Source organism: Motacilla alba, chromosome 4 (assembly GCF_015832195.1).
Source record: "Motacilla alba alba isolate MOTALB_02 chromosome 4, Motacilla_alba_V1.0_pri, whole genome shotgun sequence".
Lineage (NCBI taxonomy): Eukaryota > Metazoa > Chordata > Aves > Passeriformes > Motacillidae > Motacilla > Motacilla alba.
This window is the reverse complement of record NC_052019.1, coordinates 37,323,233-37,348,223: the sequence shown is the minus strand read 5'-3', so window position 1 is coordinate 37,348,223 and position 24,991 is coordinate 37,323,233. Positions and strand designations below refer to the sequence as shown.

General features: G+C 39.3%; 1 protein-coding gene across 3 annotated transcripts; it reads right to left on the bottom strand.

Moving 5' to 3' along the window:
* Positions 1-727: 727 nt before the first annotated feature.
* Positions 728-10,333, bottom strand: CBR4 (carbonyl reductase 4). 3 transcript variants are annotated; one of them, XM_038136190.1, is made up of 6 exons: positions 10,197-10,333; positions 6,748-6,889; positions 6,081-6,201; positions 5,475-5,611; positions 4,745-4,879; positions 728-3,408 (listed from the first exon to the last, which is right to left on the bottom strand). In XM_038136190.1, exons 2-6 carry the CDS (start codon positions 6,887-6,889, stop codon positions 3,230-3,232), a joined length of 714 nt encoding a protein of 237 aa, XP_037992118.1. In that variant the 5' UTR covers positions 10,197-10,333; the 3' UTR covers positions 728-3,229. The 3 variants fall into 3 exon arrangements, with proteins under 3 accessions (XP_037992118.1, XP_037992117.1, XP_037992119.1); XM_038136189.1 differs by lacking the exon at positions 10,197-10,333 and adding an exon at positions 8,808-8,938; XM_038136191.1 differs by lacking the exon at positions 10,197-10,333 and adding an exon at positions 8,487-8,801.
* Positions 10,334-24,991: the final 14,658 nt, after the last annotated feature.

The following is a 24,991-nucleotide window of genomic DNA, read 5'->3' as shown; positions in this document are numbered from 1 at the left end:
GAGATTCCAGAGGGATCCAGGGAATAAAAGCCTAAATATATTTTTCTGTATATAGCAAAGTGCCAGAAATTGTTCTAAAGCCAAGAAAACAACAGGATAAACATACAGAGTTGCTTTTGCAAAGGAAAGTCATGTTTGATAAACATTTTAAGAGTTCTTTTAAAGAAGAACTTAAAAGAGATGAGAGTACAGAGATCTAATAATGGTGCATACTTGAAATTCTAAAAGGCATCTGACACATTCCCTTGCCAGAAACCATTAAAGATGCTCTGCTGCCAAAAGCAGTTGTCCTATCAGTACATTGTTTAAAGATAGAAGACAAAGGGTATGAATCAGCAGTTGTTCTCCCCTAAGGATGTGCAGTGCCAATAATACACCATAGTTCCTCTGTTGGGGCAGGCAAAGTACAACCTATTTCTAAGGGTTCTGAGACAGCAGTTTCTGAATGCCACAGTGTATTCCAGTAACACTTAGTCAAAGTCACAAAGGAATTAAGGAATTAAAAAATTGCAGAACCATTTCACTGAGGAAATAGGTGTTAAAACCAGTAAACCAAACTCATTGTAGATATTTGAGAACAATTCATGCTGAAAAAAACCAAAAATTCAGACTTTCGTACATAAATATGGAAATGAACTCCAAGCTGACCATTAATTATTCAGGACTCAGTGATTGGTCTGAAAATATAAGTGCAAAGGTTAGGAAAAAGCAAAACACCTAGGCATCATTTTTGAAAACAATATAAAACAAAACATAAAACAATTTAATTTTTTTTTAATAGATACACAGTAAATTCTGCAAAAAATTCTACCTGGTACTCCTTCCTTGAGAAACTGCAAGAGTAAAGCAAAGTTCAACAAAGACAATTTAAGATACAAAAGCACTCTCCAGCAACAAGCAATTAAAAGAAATATGACTCTTCAGTACAAAACAGAAGCAACTAAGGCAGGCAGGCTAAGATAGAGGTCTACAAACTCAAAAGAAAAACAGAGAGAGCACCTGAGGGCTATTTTTAATACCTGCAGGCCTCAACCAGAGCTACCCATTGGTGGGTTCAAATATCTCAGTCACAAACTGCTGGAGGTACCAGAATCTTCTAAGGAGACACACACCTGATCTGTTACCTACCCTGCACAGTCCCTACTTCCCCTGTCCGAGACATCACACCAGGCCAGACAGAACCAGGATTATGTTAACCAGTTTTCAGTTCTAATTTACCAGTTCAAAGAAAAGCAGGGGGAAAAGCTTTTTAAAAATATGATTTAAAGCTACCAACACTTTAGTCTGGCCCTATGGCAACAGCAACAACAAAAACATAGTATGCACTGGAACTTTTTAAAGAAATTAATCTGTAGCAGGCTGAGATTCTTCTGACAGCATTATTTCAGGTTTTAATTGCAAATCCAAACTTAAAATTCCATTGCTAATAACTTATTTAACAGCTCCCTTACAAAAAAAAATAAGGATAATAATAATTAGGGTCAGAACTTACTAAAAGAAAATTATTTCTAGTTTCTTAGGTTCTTAGGTTTGGCTTTTGGTCAAGAAATGTCACACAGGGCTTGTCTATAAAACACCAAGGACGGGTATGGGCAGCAGCCAAGTCACTGACATATTCCTACTTGACTAGTGAAAATGTACCAGCTGTACTTCCTCACCTTCAGTGCCCTTGGAAAAAAATTCACATCATCTCTGGCCAATTCCTTCTATCAAGGAAAAACATAATTAGCAATTATATTTTTGGTGCAAAGACACATATGACACACAACAGTGATAACAGGAAGATAAGGACTCTTGGAAGGATTACTTCTAGTGGTATTTTATATTCCAAAGTGAGTAGCACAACTAACTGTAAAATCTCCTGATCATACAAGTACTCCTTGTATTATTTCTCAATACCTACCTGCAAGAAGCTTGAACACGCATTGTTTTCTGGCACAAAGACAAAATTTCTCAGCTGCACAAATGAAGAAAATCTCCAAGTTTAAAGACTCAGTTATCATTAGCAAGATCTCTTCTTTCTGTATTGTGGTGTGTGCCAAGATGGGAAGTAATTTCAAAAGCTGAATCAACATCTGGATCATGATGCAATGAACACCAGAGCTAAGAAGTGAAGGTCCTGAACCACATTCATAGTTTTCTTCAGAGATAATAAAAACATCAATTATCAAAAATTACTCGAGCTCAATAGAAAACCCTGAGGTCAAACATTTGGTAAGTTTTCAGCAAGACAGGAACACTCGGAATCATTTACAGCAGAATAATTACTCTGCTTCAAAAGCTGCTTTGAAGAAAATAAATGGCTATTCTATTGACTATACATACATATGAGGGAGCATCAACTTAACAGCTGAACTGAGTGTTCATGAAGATACAGAGCAAAACACCTTGGCTCCATGCTCTGGAAGTGATACATGTTCTAAACATCTACTGAGTTCTTGCAGTGCCTTACAGAGCAAGGTCTGCAGCTGTAGTGTTCAGCAGTGCATGTGCAGCTCAAGCTGAGAGTATGGCAGGATTAGCAGCTCCAGTGCTGTAGCAATCCTTCAATGGGCACATACAAGAGCCACTGGATTGAGTGGGTGCTGTACATACCTTCAGGAATGGAACCGAGTAGGCTGTCTTTAAAAAAACACATTGCATATAATTAAAGCTTCTAAAGGCAATTCAGGTATGCTGAAGATCTAGAAGTTCCTAGCTTTGTAGTGTTAGGTACAAACAAACAAAGCTCAAAGGAAACTCCTTGCTACTTTGCAGGGACTAGCTGATAAGAATGCAAAACTATGCAGCTCACAATCTTCGCCCTACTTGAAAAACTCGATGCAATCATACCTGCCACCCAATAAACATGTCTCTGCACTTTATTAACCTTTATGTAACATGATAATTCAAATAAAATCTCATTCTATCCCAAACTAGCAAACAGGACTTTATAAAAATACAGTGCTTTAAAAATGTATCAGCACATTATTAAAGATATCATCGTATCAAAACCAGATCTTTTTCAAACTGTTTCATACACAGACTTTGTAGTACCAAACAGACTCTTTCAGGCAGCTTAACACACATGTTGCACTTCACTGCTGCTGAATTTCTCCTCTTGACTAAATAAAGACCAAGTCAATTATGTACATCAATCTTCAAACAATTTCCAACCCTCTCCCTTTATTTAGTGTATATTTATATATTACCATCATGACATTAAAGCAGTAATTTATCAAGGTAGTACTTAGGTCATAAGCTGCAAGCCTCCATCCACAACCAGAACACTCCCTGTAATATATGGGGATTCTAGAAGAAAGACAACAGCTTGTGCAACTTCATGAGGCTCTCCAAATCTTCCAAGGAGAATTGCTTTCTTCAACTGATCTTCTTCCAAATGAGCTGTCATCTCCGTGTGAATAAAGCCTAAGAGCAGAGAGATATACGAAGAGTTACCTAACCTTTGACTAAATTTATCTAGCAGATTTCCCACTGAATCTTAAGAAGTGAAATCTATTACAAGGATTCAGCACCAGCTACCATTCTTCAAAGTTTCCCAAAGTAGCCCACATCATTTGATGGCCAAAACCACTTTCTTATCTAACCAATAAAATACTTTTCATTTTTGGAAGCAATGATGCAATAACCAAAATGCAGAGATCTATAGAAGTCCATTAAAAAATCCAAACAAAACCAAACAAGAAAGAGTAACTAAAATTCAATCCAAAAACTCTATTTAGTATCACTTTTCTAAAAGACAAAACAACCACAAAATGTCTGACAAAAAACCCTCTCAGACTTTAAAGTGTTTGCATTCTATTTTAGAACGCATGGCAGTGCTTGCAAAGTTTCTGTTAGAGCACTCATTTGAAGAATATTTCTTGACATTTTTGAAGGACCTTTTTTACAGTTTTCCATTATCTGAGATTTGGCTTTCCCACTGCTGCACAACTCTACACACAAGCTGCAGCTTTATAAAGAGCTGATCTTACCTGCTTTCTAGCTGCCATCAAGAAGGGAAAGCCTCCCTTTTGCTTTCTATGATAATACTCTGCCCCTTTATGATGGCTGTGGATGAGCTGCTCAACTTACTAAAGAATAAAAGTATTTTTCCTGCCTAGTTCACAAGCTGAAGAGGTTCACGTAGAATTCTGAAAGGCATCAGAGGTAGTAGAAGGTGAGCAGCAGTGTACACAGTTATGAGTGGAAAAATTCAGAAAATATAGAAGGGATTTTTCCTTAAGAGTGGCAGTTTGCTTGAACTAGATCATCTCAAAAAATCACAGCCTTTGCTCACAGAAATAACTTTCAGGACTTCCTCCTTTTACTACAGGGAGACAGGGGTGGTTTTATGACAGCTTTCTCATGATCTGTCATGTTTCCCTAATAACAAACAAGCATCCTCTAGCTGGAGACAAGGGTAGCTCTCCGTGTCTAATTAGATCTAATCCTTCTATCTGCAAAGACAGCAAATTTTGAAGAAGGATCAAAGAAAAAAAACTACATTCATTATGTAATAATGGATAGAGGAATAGCTAGACTCACTCTTCCAAATTTCTTGTGCTCCCTTGAAAAGACTGAAGGTTTTCTAAAAGAATGTATTATACTTTAAACAAACAAACAGAAGATATTAAAAATATTTACTTGCAAAGCTGAAGAAAACAATAGAAATTAGTCTTAAGTTACTTTCAGAGTACAAGAAATATCCAGAGTCTTAATGAATTGCAACAGTCAAGGGTGCAGGAATTCCTCAAGAACTAACCTGGAGCAACAACGTTGACTCGAATTTGCTTTTTTGCTACTTCTTTAGCAAGAGAGCGTGAAAATCCAACTAATCCTGCTTTGGTAGCACTATACACACTTTGACCAGAGTTGCCTTTAAGTCCTACAATACTCCCTAAAATAAAGAAACATCAAAGAGAAGATTAAATGGGTAACATTGTACTAGCTGTATCATTTTAATTTTAAACTTGGAATGAAAATTGAGGTCACAAGAAAAGAGTAAAATATGCATGACTTTATGCACTTTAGCCTGCTAGGATAAGCAAATCTCCCAATTAGCTGTGATTTCTGTAAAATCCATGTATCTATGTTGGCCAACAAGCACCAGGAGAGTAAAATTAAGACTTTTCTAAAAAAAAGTATCCTTGCCCAGATTAAATAAAGAAAGAAAGAAACTGATTGAACCTATCAATTCTTAGTTAATTGCCAGCAGCTGGTATATATAGATATTTAAAGAATTGGTTAAGAATAGCAAAGTTTCTTTCTTCAATAAAATATAAACTCTGAGGTGTTTATTACTGGAAAAAAGCTATTTAGAAGTTGCTGAAATTACACAAAAGCATTCATAAAGAAATGCTAAATATAGAATGTCTAAATACAAGGGAAAGGAAAATAAGTAAATTGTAACAAACGATGTAATATGTTACACCTGCTAAACATTTCTAGAGGATTAGTACACAGAACTCCACTGGCTTACACAAGCAACTTACCTATATTGACAATAGCACCTCCCTGCTGTTGAATCATGACCTTTAGAGCAGCCTTGCATGTCAACATTGTTCCCAAAAGGTTAGTGTGAATCTGGGCTATCATATCTTCAGTCTTGGTTCTCAGTAGCAAACCATCCCTGACAATCAAACCAAAAAACCCAAAGAATTCAGTGAACAACCCCCTGATCATGTTTACTTACAAAAAAAGACTGTTGGACAAAACATTAATGGGGGTGTATGTGGTTCCATACATTCAAGCATTCAAAATTACAACAGTGCAAGAACTACACATAGCAAAAAACAAGTTAGCCATGCTTGTGGACACAGAGCCTCTTGCAGAGTGGTATCGAGCACTGTTTTGGACCATTCTGGGGGAAAATATGGAAGAAAGAATAGAGGGGGAAGTGCACTCAGAATGCAGAAACTACAGTGAAAGCTGTATCATCTGTTAGCATTTTACTGCCATCAGGAACAAAATATTGGCAAGCAATATTGTTTTCAGATGTGCTCATTAACAACACCCTTACTAAGCACAAAGGGCCAGAGCACCTTACAGTGAGCTGCCTTCATCTAGAATTACCTACAGTCCTGTAAGGAGTAACCAACCTGTTGATTCCAGCAGCATTAACCAAGTAGTTAATAGGACCCAAATTCCTTTGCATCTCCTCAAAAGCCTTTTGGACTTCTTGTTCACTGGATACATCACAGCTAAGTGCCAGATGTCCTGCTGTATTGAAATATATATAATGTCACAATAAAAGCTGTATTTAATTCATAAACCTTCTTCAGAATGTATCAGCTCAGTTGCAAAACAGATGTTGAACTAGTTATAATTTAAGGAACCTATTTAATCCCCAGGCAATTAAATAATGACTATTTTCAAGTATTGTATTCATTAGTTATGTGACAATTCCTTGGTTTTTTTTTGGTTTTTTTTTTTTTTTGCCTTTTGGAGTCAGAAGTTCAGCGTGAGCAGACTGGCCTCAGTTCTGGCTTCTTCAGGAGCTGAGGATGACTCAATTCACACCACATCTATTGTGACCCCAAACAATTCTTTTCTTCTTAAAATTCCCATCATGCAGTTAAAAAAGGTAATCTACTTTCTCAACGACTATTGTGAAAACATAATCATACCAATATAGCTGGTTTTTAATACTCCTCAGCCTTTATTTTCCTTTCCATCTAGTTAAACAAGGAGGGGTTTTTAACGACTCCCTGTTTTCACAAGTCACCCAGGCACGGAGCGGTAAGGAGTGCACAGCAGCATACGTACCACCGAGGTTACGGGCAGTGCTCTGGGCCACATCCAGATTCCTAGCAATGATGGCCAGGCGGCAGCCCTTCTGCGCCAGGAGCTCTGCCACAGCTTTGCCTATCCCACGGGATCCTCCAAAAACAGCACAGACCTTGCCCATCTTCAAAATAATTCACAAATTGCAAATAAACCATCAACTTCATGTCCAGTAGAGCAAGACATTAACTGCTGTTCTTGTCAACATCACAGCCTTAACCTGTTTGTAGCAGTTTGTAATAGCGGGTTACAAAATTAGTGATTTGGTTTTTATTCATTCATTTGTATTCATTTTATATTCAAAATAAACAGTGAACTAAATTATATACCGCTTCTACAAATGGAAGTTAATTCTTAAATATTTCTGAACCAGGTAAAAATTTAAAAATCATGCACATAATCTAGCATTCCAATACTAGATTTATGGCAACTCTTACTCAATTGATGAGTTATGTGAATTATGTACCTAAAGGTCATAATGTATTGTTCAGCTGCTTATTCAAAGCCGATGTACTGGTTGTAATTATATTGTTCTTGCAACCACTATTCTTGTGCTGAAGTCATTTAGCCTCAAGGTCTCACTCCACCCAAAGTATCTGTGTTGGACACCACCAGTGCAAATGTTACTGAGTACGATTTGAAACTATTGTATTTACACTGGTTTAATACTGTCAGACTGTGTTTTACCACTAGCCTGGGGTTTTTTTGTTTCTGCTTTGGAAGGAAGAAAGAAAGCTTTTTGAAATACGAAATGATTCTGAAGTAGCTAGCTTTGATGTTTAGAATGGAGTACACAAAGAAAGTACAGCTGCAGAATGATCTTTTATTCTGCAAGCTCTAGAAACCAATCAGCTGATTTGAGATTTCCTGAGGAGAAAGAGGCAGAATCCAGCAGTAACAATGAATCTTTTTTCCATACATTTGAATAAATCCTTTCTGAACCCAATTATACTGTCTCCATCCCGAGGCAACGAGTTTTATTATTTGTGGGAAAGTTCTTCCTTTTGTTCTTAATTTGCTTTCTGATTAGATAATTCTATGCATTTCTCCTCATACCTTCCCCTCACTGTTTCACTCTCCACCTGTATCCTCTTTCAGGTCTATTCAGTTACTCCTACACATACGGAAGCTATTCAATACATCACTAAAGAGTGTCCCAGTCCTCAGACCTTACCCTTGGCCTCACTGAGGTCTATTAAACCCTTCTGGATGAGTGATAATCAGAAAAGCGCATGGTGCGCCAGGCCACCACCAACTCCTACAGCGGCATGATGACTTTGGTCTTCTGTGACAAGAGTCCGAACAAGCAGAAGGTCTGTCCTTTTCCCTAAGTGCCTGAAACCAACCCACGAGTCTGCCTTCCCTGGCAAGTTCTCGGGGCAGACAAAGCCCCTTGTGCATTGACCAGGCATTCACAGGCAGGGCATAGGGCCTACCTGCAAAACAGTATACACAGTTTGTGCTTTAACACAGAAACGCCATACAGGCGCCCTGGAGCTGGGACTTGAGCGGGAAAAGCTGCAGCAGGAGTAATGCCCCGCTGCTCCCTGGATAAATAACGTTAGAGAAAACCAGGTATACTTGGGGCAACGGGCACACGCAGGCACCTGCATCACCTTCGCTCTTCTTTCAGAGCCAAACTATTGAACGCGCGACCCCGGGGCTCCAATGGCACAATGGCACCCCCCCACGGCGCTCGGCTGCCAGCCCAAGGAGGACACCTTTAAACAGGGGCGAGCGGGGCTCCGCAGCCGTGCCCGGCCCAGCCCGGCGCCTCCCTCCTTCGCTCCTCCGTCCCTGCCGGCGGGGGGCTCGGCTGGACTCCCGCTCGGGCCCGGCTGCAGGTGGAGCCCTCGGCGCGGTCAGCGGGAAGCGCCCGCGGGGCACGCCGGGACCGCAGCCCGCGCGCGCCGCCGGTGCCACGGTGGCAGCGCGGCCGCCCCGCGCTGTCCCTGCGCGTCCCCCCGCCTGGCCGCGCCTGCCGCCCCGCCACGGGCACAGGAGCAGGACGCGAGGAACGCGCTCCACGTGCGCTCCGGTACCTCCCGGCCGCCGGCTCGCTTCCCTCACGGAGCGGGTCCCTCCCCGGGCAGGCCGGTTCCGCTCCGCGCCCAGCGCAGGCGTCACGGCCAGCGGCGTGACGTCACCGCCGGGCCGCGGCCGCGGGTCCGGGGCAGGAGGAGCCGGGTGCCGGCCCGGGGCGCTCCCCTCGCCTGCGGCCGGACCTGACCAGGCCCGGCCCGGCCGCTGAGGGGCTCAGGCCTCAGCAGCCTGGCACACGGGAGGCCTCTCTGCTTTCACCTTACGCTTGCCGCTTTGCAACTCCATTGCTGCCCTTGTTACCCGCTTCCCGCACAAAAATGTGCTTCATAGAGACATACAAACAATTAGATGAATCTGGATTTTGTTTCTCTCATTTTCACGTATCCTTGCCCCAAGATCCTATGGACCTTGAATGGGGTATCACTGTACCAAAAGAGTTAAATTTCAAATGTATTAAGGTAAATAAGCCCAAAATACAGAAGGATCTGTGAGAGTTCCTATTCAGGAACCAAAGCACTAAAAAGCTGTTCTGTTCTAACAGTAATACTGTCTACAGTTACAATCCGTGTCTGATGATGTGCTGGAAGGGTTTCTGTGGACTCTTAATTAAGTCACACACACCGAGTAAATTTGACCCCCGAGGAATACTAATAAAACCTATGACAATTTTGTACAAGAGTAGACTTCAGATTTTTTTTGAAAAAAATTATTAATTATTATTATTTTCCACAGAGTAATATGCTGAAATCCTACTGGAGTTTCTATGAGCAAACATACAGTTCTTGCTTTTGACTTGTAAGGTGTTTTTCAGGATTTCAGATTATATGTGTTTGAGGGGAGCTGATAATAACATTTGTTCTATGCATGTGGGATTCTTCTTCCACAGATTATTCTTTAGGTATAGAAAAAAAAAAAAAAAGAAAAAGCAGATTTAGGCATTGGCAAACAGGTGAGCATCTGTAAGAAAAATAAAATTTTGAGGAAAATCTATTATGAGAATTAGTTTCTTTTAGCAAGTATATTTAGATTGCAAGTGGTTCTTTTCAAAAGAGTGAATGAGATTTGGTGATACAATGATGTTTCAGATCATGCCTTATTCTGAAAGCCTGGAGGTCCCAGTATTAAAGAAGAAAAGGCACAGATGAGACAGATGAGACTGTGACTCAGAATAGTCTCTGACCAAGGCTTCTGGTACCTAGCATAATTAAGGACCAGGAGAGCTTTTTCTTCAAGTGAAGCTTATAAGCAAAGTAACACAGAGAGCAAGAAAAGTGATGTTTTCTGAAGATGTGTGTACTACAGAGGAAATAAAATCTGCCTGCTGCTGTCCTTCTACAATATGATGCTCATAGTTAAGTGAAAAAAATTGTAAGTAATTATGACTTTACCTTATTTCCGACCTGTGTCCTTATCCATACAGCTGGGCTACCCTTGTAAGAAAGTTAAAGAAAGACTAATCTGTTCTGTACTGTTAAGATTTTGCTGACACAGAGTAAGCATGAGTTTGGTGTGGGGGTTTTAAAGTGTGTTATAGTTGACAAAGTTAAATATCCTTTTCAAAAGTTCAGACAAGATTCTGTTTAATTCTTGTTCATTAACTTAGTGTTTAAAACCAGATGTATGTTCATTCATTGGCCAAAGTGACATTAGCCTTTTCTTTCCAGATGCATGGTTAAATCATGAGATCAAATTAAGCAGAATTCAGCTGAGCCAGTTTATTCACACTGATTTCCCAATAAAGCTAGTGGAGTGCGAGAGACAGATCAGTGTCATAATGATTACCTCCCCTTTTGGGGGAGCAGTAGCTGATACAAGAACTTATCTGATAGACCTGTTCCATCTATCATGACCAGATCTGTAACTAGCTAGTTCAATACGGGTCATTATTATGCCTGCCTTACTATTAATGTGAAAATATAAGCTAATAATTCTTGTATGTCTGTCTGTGTGACCATGTACACACACGCTTGGAGCCTGTCCACAATGTACAAAATGATGCAGCTGTCCTTCCTCAAGCCTAAAGCATTCAGACATTAAAAATACTTATTTATTCCTTTCTTAAAATTTTTTTTGTCATTCTCCCACACAACCAAGATACTGCTTTCAAGTAAGAATTTCTCTATTAACATGGGAAAAACCAGAATAGTCTCAACCAGGAAATGATATTTGATGTGTCTAAAAGCACAAAACTCAAATCAGAGCAAAATAGCACAAAACGGGCCACTGTGACTGAGGTTCCCTCTCTCAGGTATTTCAAATTCCTCCTGGGTTTTGATTTAAGATTTACAGAGGAACTTGAGTATAATAATTAACCACAGTGGTGCCCGAATCTGTGGCCTCTTAAATTTCTGCCAAGAGTCACACATTAAAGAGCAATTCTGCTCCAATGTCCAGCAGCATTTTCATACTGTTCCCTGTACTGCTTGTGAAAGCATACCTCCCGCATTACATGGATTTTGTGTACAGCTTGGGACAAAGCAACGGGAGAACTGGCTGCACATGTGCTCAGTCCTGTTGGAAACAAACACCTGCTGGTTGGAGCGCTCAGCCCTGAGAAAACCTGCTTTCAAGTCTCCTCCCTTACTGGAAACATGGTCACTAACTTCAGGTTTTCACCACTGAACGAGCTTGTCATACCCATCAGTCTGAAGTGGTTTCAGTTTATAGGAACAAGAACAAAAAATTGAAGTGGGCCAAGGAGATTTGGCACTCGAGCCAGATGATCACTGTCCGGAAATGTAAAACCTTGCAGATTAAGCATCAATTGAAATCAACATTCAAGAAACTATTTTGCTTTTCAACTGGCGCATTAAAGATGACCTCCCTAGCTTAAGCAAATCTGATGATGGGGGCATGTATCTGGGATACAGGAGTCATGGGCTTAGAACAGAATTAAGGCAGGGAAGAGCTTAAGAGGTTTCCTTCTTTCCAGGTCAAATGATAACTCTGTGGCAGGTCACACAGTCAACACACTGCCATACATTTCTCCCTGGAAAAAAAAGGGGTGTCTCTGGACTAGGTGCCTCGTTTTAGTGGAGCTCTCAGGGCTCCTCATCATTTTCCACTTTGCCTGGACAGCTCAGCACTGAAGCTGCTGTCTCTTTTTGTTCCCCTTTCTTCAGGAATGCACTTGTCGTTTACCTTGGGAAAAATCCAGTCTAGTTACTAATTTTCTACTTATATATGTATGCTATATACACCATACAAAATATATAAATAAAGAACTAACAAGTTTTATGTTGCAATTCCCAAATGTCTTTGATATGGCCTCAGCCTTCTAGGCAAGTGCCACAAAACTGAGATAAACTGCCGAGGAAGAATCCAGCTGCCTTTTTGTATGACTGAAAAAAACACCCCTCTCCTCCCAGTATTTTGACACTTGGCAGACTTTCCCCAACCACAGCAGTTAAGATATTTAGGTGGCCAAATTACCACACCTTTGCTCTTAAGTGATCTTTTTTTATGACACTGCAGTCTGTTTTGTTTTTCTGGACCATGCAAAATCTCTGCAATATTTGTTCTTGTGTGATAACAGCGAACTTTTATCATGAAATAGTTTTATGCCATTTGGGTACCTTTTCAAAAAATTGAAAACTTTTTCCTCTTAACAAATTTATTTCTGGTACCTCTGTGAAAAGTATAAAAGCTCTGTGAAAACTCTAAAAACAAAACACAGCACCAGAACAAAACAAAGCTATCAGAACCTTGGCAAATTACCTAATGTTTTCATATGCTCCTGGCTAAACAGGTTTTCCCACTAGGACCAGGATTATTTCACACGTCAGCGTGAGGCCCATGTTTGAGTTAGCACGGTCACTGAACTGCTGCTGCTCCCAGTGAGCAGTCAGGCACACCATGGAGGGAACAGAGAGGAGCCTGTATTACTGCTGCTTCATCTGCTGCTAAAATGGAACACCTCACTTCCAGTGCTGCCCTGAGGCACCTGGCACATTAAAATAAAATAACCCAAACATCACTCACCCCTGCAAAACTATGTTCAAGAGACATTTGTCACATATTCAGCCTCTGCCCACAACGCCTGTCTGATCATAGATACTGGACGCTCCCACTGTGTATCAGTGGACTTTGGACTAAAGAGATGGAATCTAGGATCTCAGCATGTCCTGAAATCTCATACTTCCCTCCATGCATCCCACTCCTTATGTATGCCACAGAATGTATCCGTTTTTAGCTCCTAAGTCCCAAGCCAGGACTAGGAACAAGGAAGAAATAACCAGCTCAGCCACTGAGGAAGTAAACTCACCACTTTCTGTACAGTGCCTCTTCGACAGACAGCTTTTCAAAACTACAAAGTGCATCACACAGAGCAGTCAGCATCTCCCAGCAGGGCAATCTGGAAAGCATTCGAAGCTGACACCACCACGGAATGACATGTCACTCCTAGCAGTCTCCACTGACCATTTTGTATAGAAAGGATATTTTTTTTTGCATAGTGCATATTTCATAAGCTTTAAGAATATCACTGGAAGTCTGGTACAATAACACCCAAGAGTTTTGCAGAAGTATTTGAATACTCCAGAGTAAATAACTATCTTCCTGTTCTCTTAGAGGCAATTTACTTTTAATTATATCTAATATACTCAAAATGAAGCAGTTTCAGGAACAGCACTTAAAAATAGCTAAAACCCATTTATAAACGTCTACTCAAGGTCTTGCAATTTGCTTTTATTTTACATATGAATATCCTTAACTTCCCCATTTTGCCTTTCATAGTCTCATCCATATTCCCATTCACTACACATTTATATAAGCTGCAAAGTAAGATTCATAGCAAATCATTTCAAGAATTAATTTATCTTGTAAAAGTCTATGTTTAACTAATACTAATATTTCTGGTGAAAAAAAAAAGAGTTTTTTTGAGAAGTATTCGTCAGCAAAGGCTTTCACTACAAAACATACAAAAAACTGCTCTCAATATTAGGATTAACAGAAAAAGTTTTGTCTAAGCAGACAAAATTTCCTTCCTGTTATGGTGGAGCAAGTGTCAAGTTTTTCCTGCCATAATACATCACTAATCATAGTCCCAGGTTTTGAATCTCCACAAATGGTATGGGCAAATCCAAATTGTTGCCTGCATTGGTCCTGTGATGCAGTCTCCTGACAATTTGCTGCATCTACTCATATTTACAGTCAGTAAACTCTTTGCTTTATTGAGCAGTGGAAAGGAGGTGGGATGTTGGGAAAAATGGGCAAAGTCATAAAGAAGTGGGGGCATAAAGACAGAAAGATTTGACCAAGTGATTTGGACTGAACTCATTAGGGTGAGAAAATTCAGCTAAAGGCCTATGCTGGAAGAATAGAAAAACATAGTTAATAAGTGACAAGAGTTGATCCTTTACCTCCCTTCTCATGAGAAGTTCTAAGGACTAATACAAAGCAAAACAAAGCAAAATCCTTGTTTCATAAACACAGTAATTAACACCCAGGAAATAGCAGATCTGAGATACATGAAAGTGAAATAATTCAGTCATTCCCCCAAATACCTACCTTGACATTCATAACATTAATGAAGAGTTCAAAAGCTGTTTAAAGCAGGAAACTGAAGGCACATCCACAAGCACAAACTGTTTTTATAGCCTCACCTATTTTAGCATACATCCAATATGTGACCACGAGTACATTTGCAAGGGTAGCCCTAATGAGGCACAAATCCACTGAGTACATGAATGCAAACTTAATGTAGCACATCCACTTACTGAGAGAAAGCAGCAAGTCAAGGGACTGCATAGTCATCCCTCCATAATTGCAAATAGCTGTGATCCTAAACATAAGGATTTTCCCTGGCAAAACTTCAGCTGATGGTTTGCCAGCAATGACTGTTGAACACACTCCATAATAAATGGCAACTGTGATAGTGCTAGTGACAATCACTCAGATCTCACAGACTGCTCACCTCCTTTATCTTCACCAGTATTATAGGAAATGTCAAAACCAATATTCTTTACAGCTTGTTACCATTTTGCAGCCTGAATCCCATAGAGTAATGCTTAGAGAGTTTTCAAGGAACTCCAAACATTCAATTTTCTCTATCAGATTGTCCTAAGTAAATCTGGTTTCATATCACGTCTTTTTGCAGAAGTACTTTGCTGTCATTTCATCTCACTCGTGTACTTAACTGAGCAGTTGAAGACTTCATCTTCTTGTGACATACAGAAGCCCTTACTGTTGTATGTCCTTCTAATAAAGTAGTCAATCATAATAATACACAATCATCTGGCTTAATGAGGTAAGAATTAGGTAATTAAAGATGAAAACAGGTATTTTCAGATGATTGCTTACACCATTTTTTAATTTATCTATCACAGTGGATAATTTCTTTCAGTAATTATCAGGAGAGATAAGCATCCTTGGAAAAAATTAACTATTGTTCACACCAGACCATCATATAAGTAATGTTTGATTATATAAAATGCATACCTACCTTATTTCAACAACTGGGCTTTTTTTAATCATCCCTCATTCTAGGTTTTGATTTGTAAGAGCACAGTTTATGATGAGATTTTACTAGAAGTCAAACATTTTCTGAGCTCCTCATAAAGGGTGTTCCTGACAACACACAGTTAATAGTGTGTCTTGCAGAAACCCAGAACTGCACAAGCTGCCATCTCTAAACTCCAGAAGGTAATTTTGTTATTGATCCCATATATTATCTTTATAGGAAATACAGTTGAAGAAAGGGGAAAGAGCAATTCAGATCAGTCTAGAAGGTGTGTATTTTACCATCAAAAGTGATGAACAAAAATTCTGATTCAAAACTACACAATACAGGCTGATACAGCTGTAGGGGTGATACAAGAGCCTGGTTTGATTTCTTTTATGCATATTTACGTATATATATATATATATATATATATATATATATAATTCCTAGATATATATTTTAAATATATTTCTATGGTTTTATCCTCACTTGCCTAAACCTTCTGTACTTTTTGTATCCTGAACATAGAGAATATACTGTATACTGCACATCACAGGGCTGGATTATCCCCAGCCTACTGCAGACAGATCTCCTTCCAGTCAGAATCCAGTCTCTCTTTATCCAGTTCCTACACATCATGGGGTTTTGTCTTGACAAAAGAAACACTCCCCATACAAGTTTTTTTGATGGATGTAAAACTCATATACCATTGTTTGATTGTTTGTTTTGTTGGTTTTGGGTTATGTTTTGGGTTTTTTTTTGTTTGTTTGTTTTTTGTGTGTGTGTTTGGTTAGTTTTGTTTGGTTTTTGTTTGTTTGTGGCTTTTGTTTTGTTTGTTTGAGTTCTTAGGGAACTCTATATTTGCCAGAAATATAGAGCGCTGAAAAAAAATGAATAAAATTCAGGAATGAAGTAGATTTGTTCATGTTTAACATTTTTTAAAAGAGGTTCAGAGAGTATTCAAGCTAGTATTTACCTCCTAATTTTCACAGTGCAGCTGTGAAACCAGAAAAGATGGATCCATGAAGACCATGCATTTATCAGAGACTCTGCTATTTTCCCCAAACCAGATATCTGGCTTCTACTTCAGGCTGGCTGGCTGCATCACAAGGATCATTAGCCACGATATTTTAAGCTGAACCTACAACTTCAACCAATCTTGAATATAATAGAAAAGTCCATTGCTTTTACCTATTTTCCTTCTATATGGATAATGCTTTTGTGGTTTTCTTTCTTCCTAGTAGACAGAAGAAGGAAGAACATGTCTCTCTTTCCAGCTAACATGAAAAGGAGAATAATTTTTGTCTCCAGCCATAGTCTTTTCCTTAATACTGCCTACAGACTGGAGATTTTCATACAAAATCATCTGAATTTGGACTCCAGCAACTATCACTGTGTAATACCAGACTGCATCACTCAGATCATAATTATCTTATACAAGTGGTAACATCTCTGCAGAGTGTGCACTGTTTACATAGCACAGTTTATTTCTGTTTACTTGATTGAATCATTGTTGAATTTGAGGATGCATTTCATAAACAATTATTCTGCTCTAATAGTAACAAGTAACACATTTGCTTTACAGACACCTCAGCGAAGCACTCCTGTCAACATAAATTGTCTGTCATGTCCTTTAAAATGTTTTGAAAAAAAATATGGCATGCCATCTGGCTCCCAAGCACTCATTAAATCCATTGGAATATGAGTGTTTAAGGAAGCTAACATCACATGATGCTCACAAGAAGGAAGGAAATAAAGAGGGAGAAAGAAAAGAGAAGAAAAGGAAAGGAAAGGCATTTAAAGATGATACAAACAAGAAATAAAGGATGTGTTTACAATTTAATTTCCTTCAACTAAGAGCATGCCAGCCATTTCAGAGAATAAAGAGAGATGACAGCTTCTGTTCCCAGGAGATTTTGGTCCAAGAATATTTTCCAAGTGAAATGAAGCCGGACAAAAAAATCTAGGAGGGGAATGGAATGCTAACGCCATAGAATATTTAGGTTCCTCAGGGGAAGGGTGGCCCCGTGAACTGAAATTCAGAAGGCATGCTACACATGTCTTTTAAGACTGGCCAAATCACTTTGTCTTCCCCCTCCAAATGTCAGGTCTCCCATCCTTAATTGAGGCTAATGACTGTCAGCTTCCCATATTGGCACAGCCCTAGGGAAACATCTACTACATAGCTACTGACATCTTCTGTGGAAGCACTCTTATGTCCTAGAGTAGAAAGAGGACTGCACCTGCAAAAAGTGAATTGCTGGATAGATGCAGGATTTAAGTCCCATATGGAAAGGCATTCTCTTTTATTAGGGGAGTTGTCAATAATTTTGTTTGTGGGAAACTTAAAAGGATGTAGATTAGGAATGGTTGGGAGAGTTTCCAAAAAGATGTAAGTGTTTCATTTCAAAAAATCCCAAGACAACCCAGGCTTGACATTAACTCTGTATTTCATGTAATTTTTCAAATAAATGAACTGAAATTTACTAAAAACAGCCAGACTGTCATTTGCTGGCATATGCATACACTTTCCAAAAACAGAAGCATTTTTTGTGGTACTGTACATTTATGTTCAAAGCTGTTAAATATATGTAAATAATCTGATAAATACATGCTAAGCAATTCTACTTATGACATGTTGGTCCATTGCCAGATGACAATGATGCAAAAAGAAGAACAAGCTGCAATCCTATGGAAAAGAGCCCAGGGAGTAAAGGGAAGGAGCACAACAGATAACTGAATGTGGTAAGAAGGGAAAAACAAGAAAGGCCTCATCCAAAAGACAGCAGGACAACATCTACTGAATGACATATGGACTAATGGTGGGTCAGTTTCCTCCATTGTAAGAATTGGGTAATGTGCTTACTGACCTTATCCAGCCTCTCTGCATTCTCTCAACTCAGTGCATAATTATTTTTAGCAGCAGTACTCTGCAAAATGTTTCATAACTCATTTTGGCTGTAAAGCTGCATCCAGTTGCAACATACTGCATAGCTTTAACTGTTTCTTTGAATTCATAGAATTAATCTCAGAACTGTGGGATTTTGTCAGCCATGGATTCCTGAATTAGGGGAATTGGCTAAACCTCTGATGGAGGCAACCAAGAAGGAAGAGATGGAGCCAATTGAATGAGGTCCAGGGAGGGATCAAGCTTTTATAGCAACAAAAGCTAATATTTTCAGGATATTTTTAATTTGCACCCTACAGGCGTAAATTTTGTGAAACTATGAGGAAATTAGAGTCTTGTTTTCTTTTTCATACTGTCCTGACATAAAACCAAATTTGTTGAAGAGATTCAGGCCTGACTGGATGGGGCTTTGAGCAACCTGGTCTAGTGGGAGGTATCTGTGCCCATGGCAGGAGATTGGAACAAGATGTTCTTTAAGATCCCTCCCAATCCAAACTATTCTGTGACCCTGTGACTCACAAATCTACCAAGTTCCTTCTTGTTGTTCAAAAGAATAAGACCATTTGCTACAAATTAGGATTATTCCATACAGTTTGTGCTGCCAAGTAGATTACAAATGTCCAGTCATATGTTCTCCCATTACCCAAACATAAAGTCCCCCAAAACCCGAGCAAGACGTTCTGCAGCTTGTCTGCACATCAGCAGAGTGTCTGCATAAACAACATTGGTTGAGAAGGTTTCTAAATGAGGACAAAAGATTCTCATTCATGAAGCTGGAAATCTTCATGGTTTTAGCTCAGTTTCCTTTAAAACCTCTCTGAGAATGACAGACTCTTGTACCATCAGCAGTGTTTTCATAGCTCCCATCATAACAGGTAGGAAACACAGGAGCATCAAAACCATCTGATCCCAGTCTCACCTCTGAAATGTTTGCGGAGTTTTTGCCAAACTAATTGGTGTTCTTTCTGTATTCTGCATGAAACTACATGTTTTTATCCCAAATATAAGAGGGAGACCTCTCATGGTGATGCCTTGTGAAGGCTGATCTAGAACAGAGGCTAGAAGGGGTCCAAGAATAAAGCAGGTATTTATTAAAAGGCCTCAATGGACTTGGGCAGTACAAGAGCCTGGCCAGGGCTACACCCAAGATGAACCAAAATGGTCACAATAATGGATGACCAGTCACAAGTCATAAGTTCATAAGTTCTAGTCCATTAGCATATTGGAGTTAATTGTCCAATTATAGCTTTAGTTTATGAAGTCCCATCCTTTTTGTTTTTCTCTCTTCATTCCACTGTTGTTTATGCTCTTGGGCCTGAAATTTGGATCATTTTTCCTTGGTCCCCAGCTAGAGAAGGAATTGTTTTGTCTACCTACTCTGTGAAGAGAGTTTACTATCCCCTAATATGAAGCTCAGAACTATACACTAAAGCAGCACAGAATCTGAAAAATATAAAAGCCAAAACGTGAGGCATCAATGGAAGCTTCCAGATCCCTACTTTGGTTCAAAGAAGCAAATGAGCCCTTCCTATTCCTCCCACCCACAAGTTAGTGAATATAGAATAATCCTGAATCTCATTCAAAGATTTTTTTTTTATGCCCCCACCTTTTCCACTCACTGGATGGCAATCTGTCCTCCACCAAGGTGCAGACAGCACCAGTGGCCTGTCTCAAGAACCAGCCAGTTATTGATCTTTTCAGCCTGGCCATCTCAATAACACTCCAACACTTGCTAAACACTGTTCTTCACAAAGCCAGACCAGATTAAAAGGGTAAGTACTGTAATTCCCATTTAGTTGGATCAGGTAAAAATTGCTTCTCTTTTTTCTGGTATGATTTTTAAAATTTATTATTTTTTTTAATTTAATGAAACAGTATCTCCAATTAGAATATAGAAAACACACCCAAACTCTCCAAAGGGCTGTACTTTTCCATCCTATGTGTTACAGTATCCAAAAAATCAATTTCAGACTTGAAATGTCAATTTAATTTATTTTTGCTGAATTAGAAAAAGCATAAGCCACTTCTCTTTGTAAGTAACATTGTTTTTTCTTTTCTTAGAACCATGCCATTATATTTCCAGGATAGTCCAGAGAGAAAAAAGCCATTGGGATTCAGCAAAATGCCTCATCATACATTTAAGATCACGTTTAAATCTACTCCTGTTATGCAAAGCTCTTGTTATTTTTTGTTTGTTTTGTTTGTTTGTTGGGTTTACTAATACTCCAATGCACTTAATCCTTTATGAAATGAAGGCCTAGGAGGTTAAGTGGTGCATGTGAAAAAGACAGAAAAGGAGGTGGTTGGGTATAACATCAGGCTACATTATAATTAGCCACTAGGCATGCTAGTTTTAGCTATAAAAAAGTAATTTAAAGTTATAAGCAAGACATTACACTCATGCCTTAGGGACCTTATTTATATTTGGAATCACTATTTCAGCATCTAATATCTCTTCCAAAAGCATTCTACTGTGTTACCAATATAGCTGAAACACAACATAAGCCCGTTCTATAAGCTTTTGTAAAGTTGTCCACAGTGCTTTTAGTTACAAAAACACGGCTTTTCTATTTGTGTCTTCTATATGCCAGACAGAAATAAGCTTTTAATAACAAATATTAACCAGATGGTGACCAGAATCTAATATGTGCCCTTGGTAAAAAAACCTATTTCCTTTAAAATGTAGCTTTTGACAGGATTGCAATAGAGAAAACATGCAGACAGATACATGACATCTTCAGACACACACAAACTACCAGTTTGGAGTATCTGGCTGGAGTAGTATAGTATAGTATAGTATCTGGCCTATGATGGCAGTATCTGATAAAGTCCAAGAAGCTCCAAAGTAGAGATTTCCTAATTTTTCCTGAAGCTACTTCCTGCAGGTGACAAAAGCTACTTCTTGGTGGATTTAGCCATTACTCAATAGAAACAGGGCTGCGGGCTGCACAAGTACGCTCTATTACCGTCAGCTATGAGACTGTGATACTTTGTAGTCAAAACCAAACCTGTTACACTGACTGGCAAAAGTACGGAGAGAGCAGATGGAACAATTCCCACATTGTCTCCTTCATCAGTAACACACACCACGGAGTCCACACAACAAAGGTTTGCCAGCACAAACACACCCCAGCACTGAGGGACATCCTCCTGACTGACCATTTCCCATCGGCGTGACCTCTGAAGGGAGGTGACAGCTCTCACAGCCTGGCTTTGCCATCTGAGCTGCGGTGCAGCTCTGACAGCAGTTTGTGCCATCAGCCCTGGCTGTGCCTGCACTTGGGGGCTCTGGCGACACAGCCACGTCTCCAGAGCCCCCCCAGACATGAAACCAGCTAAGTGCTGTTGTGGTCCTCATCTTCCAACACCCAAACACTGGGTCCAGTCCACTTACAAACCTCCCTGACCTACTGTGGAAGAGAAGCATTAGCATCACTTACTATGGAATAGCATATTGTAAAATAAAAACCCCAAAATAGCTGTGGTTGGACCAGGCAATGTTTCACTGACCTCTGTAATTATCGGGCTGCTTCTCCTCCCACCCACTCCCCACTGGCACATTCACTGCTGACATGTCAGTCTTTACAAAGAGAACTGCATAACTTTCCCAGACTCAGAAACTGATGCTTAAGCCTGCTGATCCTGTGCTGTAGAGAACAGCATGTGGTGTTGAGAAACATCACCTAGAGAATTTTATATTTTAGTAGTTAACTTTTCTTTGATCATCTCAGTGTCCACTAACACTGCCAAGTAAGAGAAACAAATTACAAGAGCAATGTTGTGTTTTGCCATTGCAGCCAAATTTTATCTGCATTTGACACTAAGTTATGTGGATTTCCTTAAAAAGGAGTATTCTAGGTAAGGTAAAGAACAAATGAGAAATACCTTCTGCCATTTTCTTGAGAGCAGCTATGGCAGACCTCCAAACAGGAATATGGTTGTGGTATGTACAACTGGACCATTTAAAATTTGGTCCTGAACTGGTCTCTGGCTCTTCTGACAGAATTGCAAGGCCATCTCATTCTTGCTCTCTTTTCCCTATTTAATGGAAATAAATTTGACATCCTCAGCAGAATTGACATCCTCAGCAATTGGCATCCTCAACAGAAAGTCTCCATCTTTCTGAGAAATTTAACAGTCTGTGGCAGAAATAACCCATTCAGTATTAAGAAATACACATTTGGTGCAAGTAATCAAGAATACTTAATGCCTAGGCAGGATGATTACCCATTTTTTAAACTTTTAAAATGTTTATCTCTTTGCATGGTTATTATCCTTCATGAAAATGTTGATCTTTACAAAGCCCAATAGTACTTTATTAAAAAAAAAAAAAACTATTAAACTTTGTCCTTGTAAAAAAGCTATATTGTGTATCACAGATTTTAAATTATTGAATGCAAAGAATTTCAGGGACTGCAGGGGCAAATACTTGTGCACTATAAACTTAGAAGCTGGGTAGCAGCATACAGTAATGCTTTGACAAGCAAGAAAATAAGGAGATTTCCCTGATCTGTGCGTATTCAAAAGACACACTAAGGCTGCCTACCAGAGGAGTAGAGAGAAATTCTTTCAAATGTAAACTTTTTAGAGCTAACATTCTTCAGCTTATTCAGAAGTTCAACCAGCTGAAATAAGAAATTTGACCTAGGGCACGTCCCTTGTTGTGGAGAACAAAGTCGATGACTACTTTAAAGTTATTCTGCTGCTGACTCATCTTCCCTCCCAAGCATTCGCAGATGCACCATGAGAAAATACAGCAGCAACTAACCGCAAAAGATTTTGGGAGTAGCAGCTGTTAGCAAACCAAAGCCCAGTGTGCAATTGTGGATCTGGAAATTTATAGGTTTGATTGAAAACTGAGCAAGTCTTCTACGCTTTACAGTGCTGCTAAAAGGCATCATCTTTGATCTAGTGCCTCAGCTGTACCAGTGGGACAAATGTTTTTTGAGAGAAGGATAGCACAGCCAGAATAGCTCTGTATTTTCCAAGTATGAAAATCATCCAACTCAGTTCCTTTCAAACATATTAATTCCTTTAGGGCAGATGAGATATTTTCCTTCACTATTTAACAGTAGGGGGCATATTCAGTGTATGCCAGCAAAGTTTAACGAAATCAATGAAGTAGCACTGATTTGGAGTAATTGAGAATCCAACCATGTGTTCTAATGCCAAAGAATCTGGATTTTTCTAAGGCTTATATTGCTTTCCTTTCTGGGAAGGGGGGGATGGGGAAGGGGGGGCTTGGGTGAGTTGGGAATTCAAGTCCATTTGCTTTGTGAAACGGGGATCTATTTAAGGTAGCAGAGACGAGAAAACACCTGCACAGACACTTTAAAAGCCTGACATTTTTCTTTCTGCCTTTGTAATTGAAGTGTATTTTGTCTTGATGTGCCAGCCAAATTTCCACTCTCTACACTCCTGTACAGGCTGTTCTCGCCACTGTGAAATGAGAATGTAGCTAGTGTTTGGACATCCTGTGAACTGGTTTTGATCTGAATGACTACTGGGTGCAAACATCAGAAGGCCTCTGGGCCATGTAACCTGAACCATGTGGGCACTAGAGCTGGGTGCACAGTGCAGCCAAGTTCTACTCATTTACATGTGCTAAGGGGAATTTTTACAAGCTTGTTAGAACTGTGAGTAATTGAAATCTGGGGCTAATGTCACTGTGTCTAAATTTTCTTTACTCCACTGAGTAGGAATACTAGAGCAGTTAAGAACTGATTTTGCCACTTTCTAGCAAAATAATACAGCTGACAGAAAAGAGCATAGTAGAAGGAACAGATAGATAATACTTTCTGAGATCTGCTCAGAATATTAAGTAGAGTGTAACCACTCTTATTTAATAGGCACACATGAAATGCTCATTGTGTAACATTTTGAATGGCTTTTGCATATTGCAGATTGAGTATAGCAAATTCATTTTGTTTTGTTCCTTGTACTAGGGTGATTGTGAACAAAGTGCTCTTCAGCTGTTAAAATGGATCAGTTAAGTCTCTCGCCCACAGAAGGCAGATTTGAGGATACTTCTGCTAGAAAGGTTTAGATGCTGGTGATCCTATTTAGAGGCAGATCAAATCCATCAGAATCTATGACACAAAAACCAGTCAGTCTTTACTTTGAAAGTAAATTTTACACCACATACCTCAAAAGCACTGGAATCATCAGTTGGCAAAGGAGGAAACAGATGCAAAAAGGTGACACCTCAAGTTTTCAAGAGCAGGTGCTTACCTCAAGGTTGTCAACAAGCTTGTCTCCCAGAAAGTAAGAGCTATTGGGATGACACTGTGGAAGAAGATGCATTGCATCTTGGTATGCATTTCTCAAGACATTCAGTCCTCTAATGTTAGTGTTACTGAATAAAATATGTAGAAAGTGGACACTACTTCTGTTTATTAATGCAAACCTGCAATTATATTCAGAAATACAGATGCTTAGTTTTGGATTTTAAATGTATTTGGCAGGAGAACAGCAGTTGTTCTCAACACAAGCACCAAACAAATACAAGCTGAAGAGACCGGATAAGGACTGAGGGCTGGATCTTCAGCCTTAGACATCCAAGTTCCTCTCAGGTCCTTTCACAGAGCTTGACTAGTAACTAAGGTAAAATCACTAATAAGTTAGTTAAGATTCAGGTCCCATATACAGGTCTTCCAAATCCTTTTCTCTTTCCCATTTTTCCCCACATCTAATGTCCATGTTCTCATCATTCATCATCAGCATTCTCAGCTCTTTTCTTCCTATATACAAATATTGCAAGTATGCCATTAAAAAAAGAATTATTATTAGTGTCATTGTTTTTATTCAAAAGATTTATGACACTGGTTTTGTTC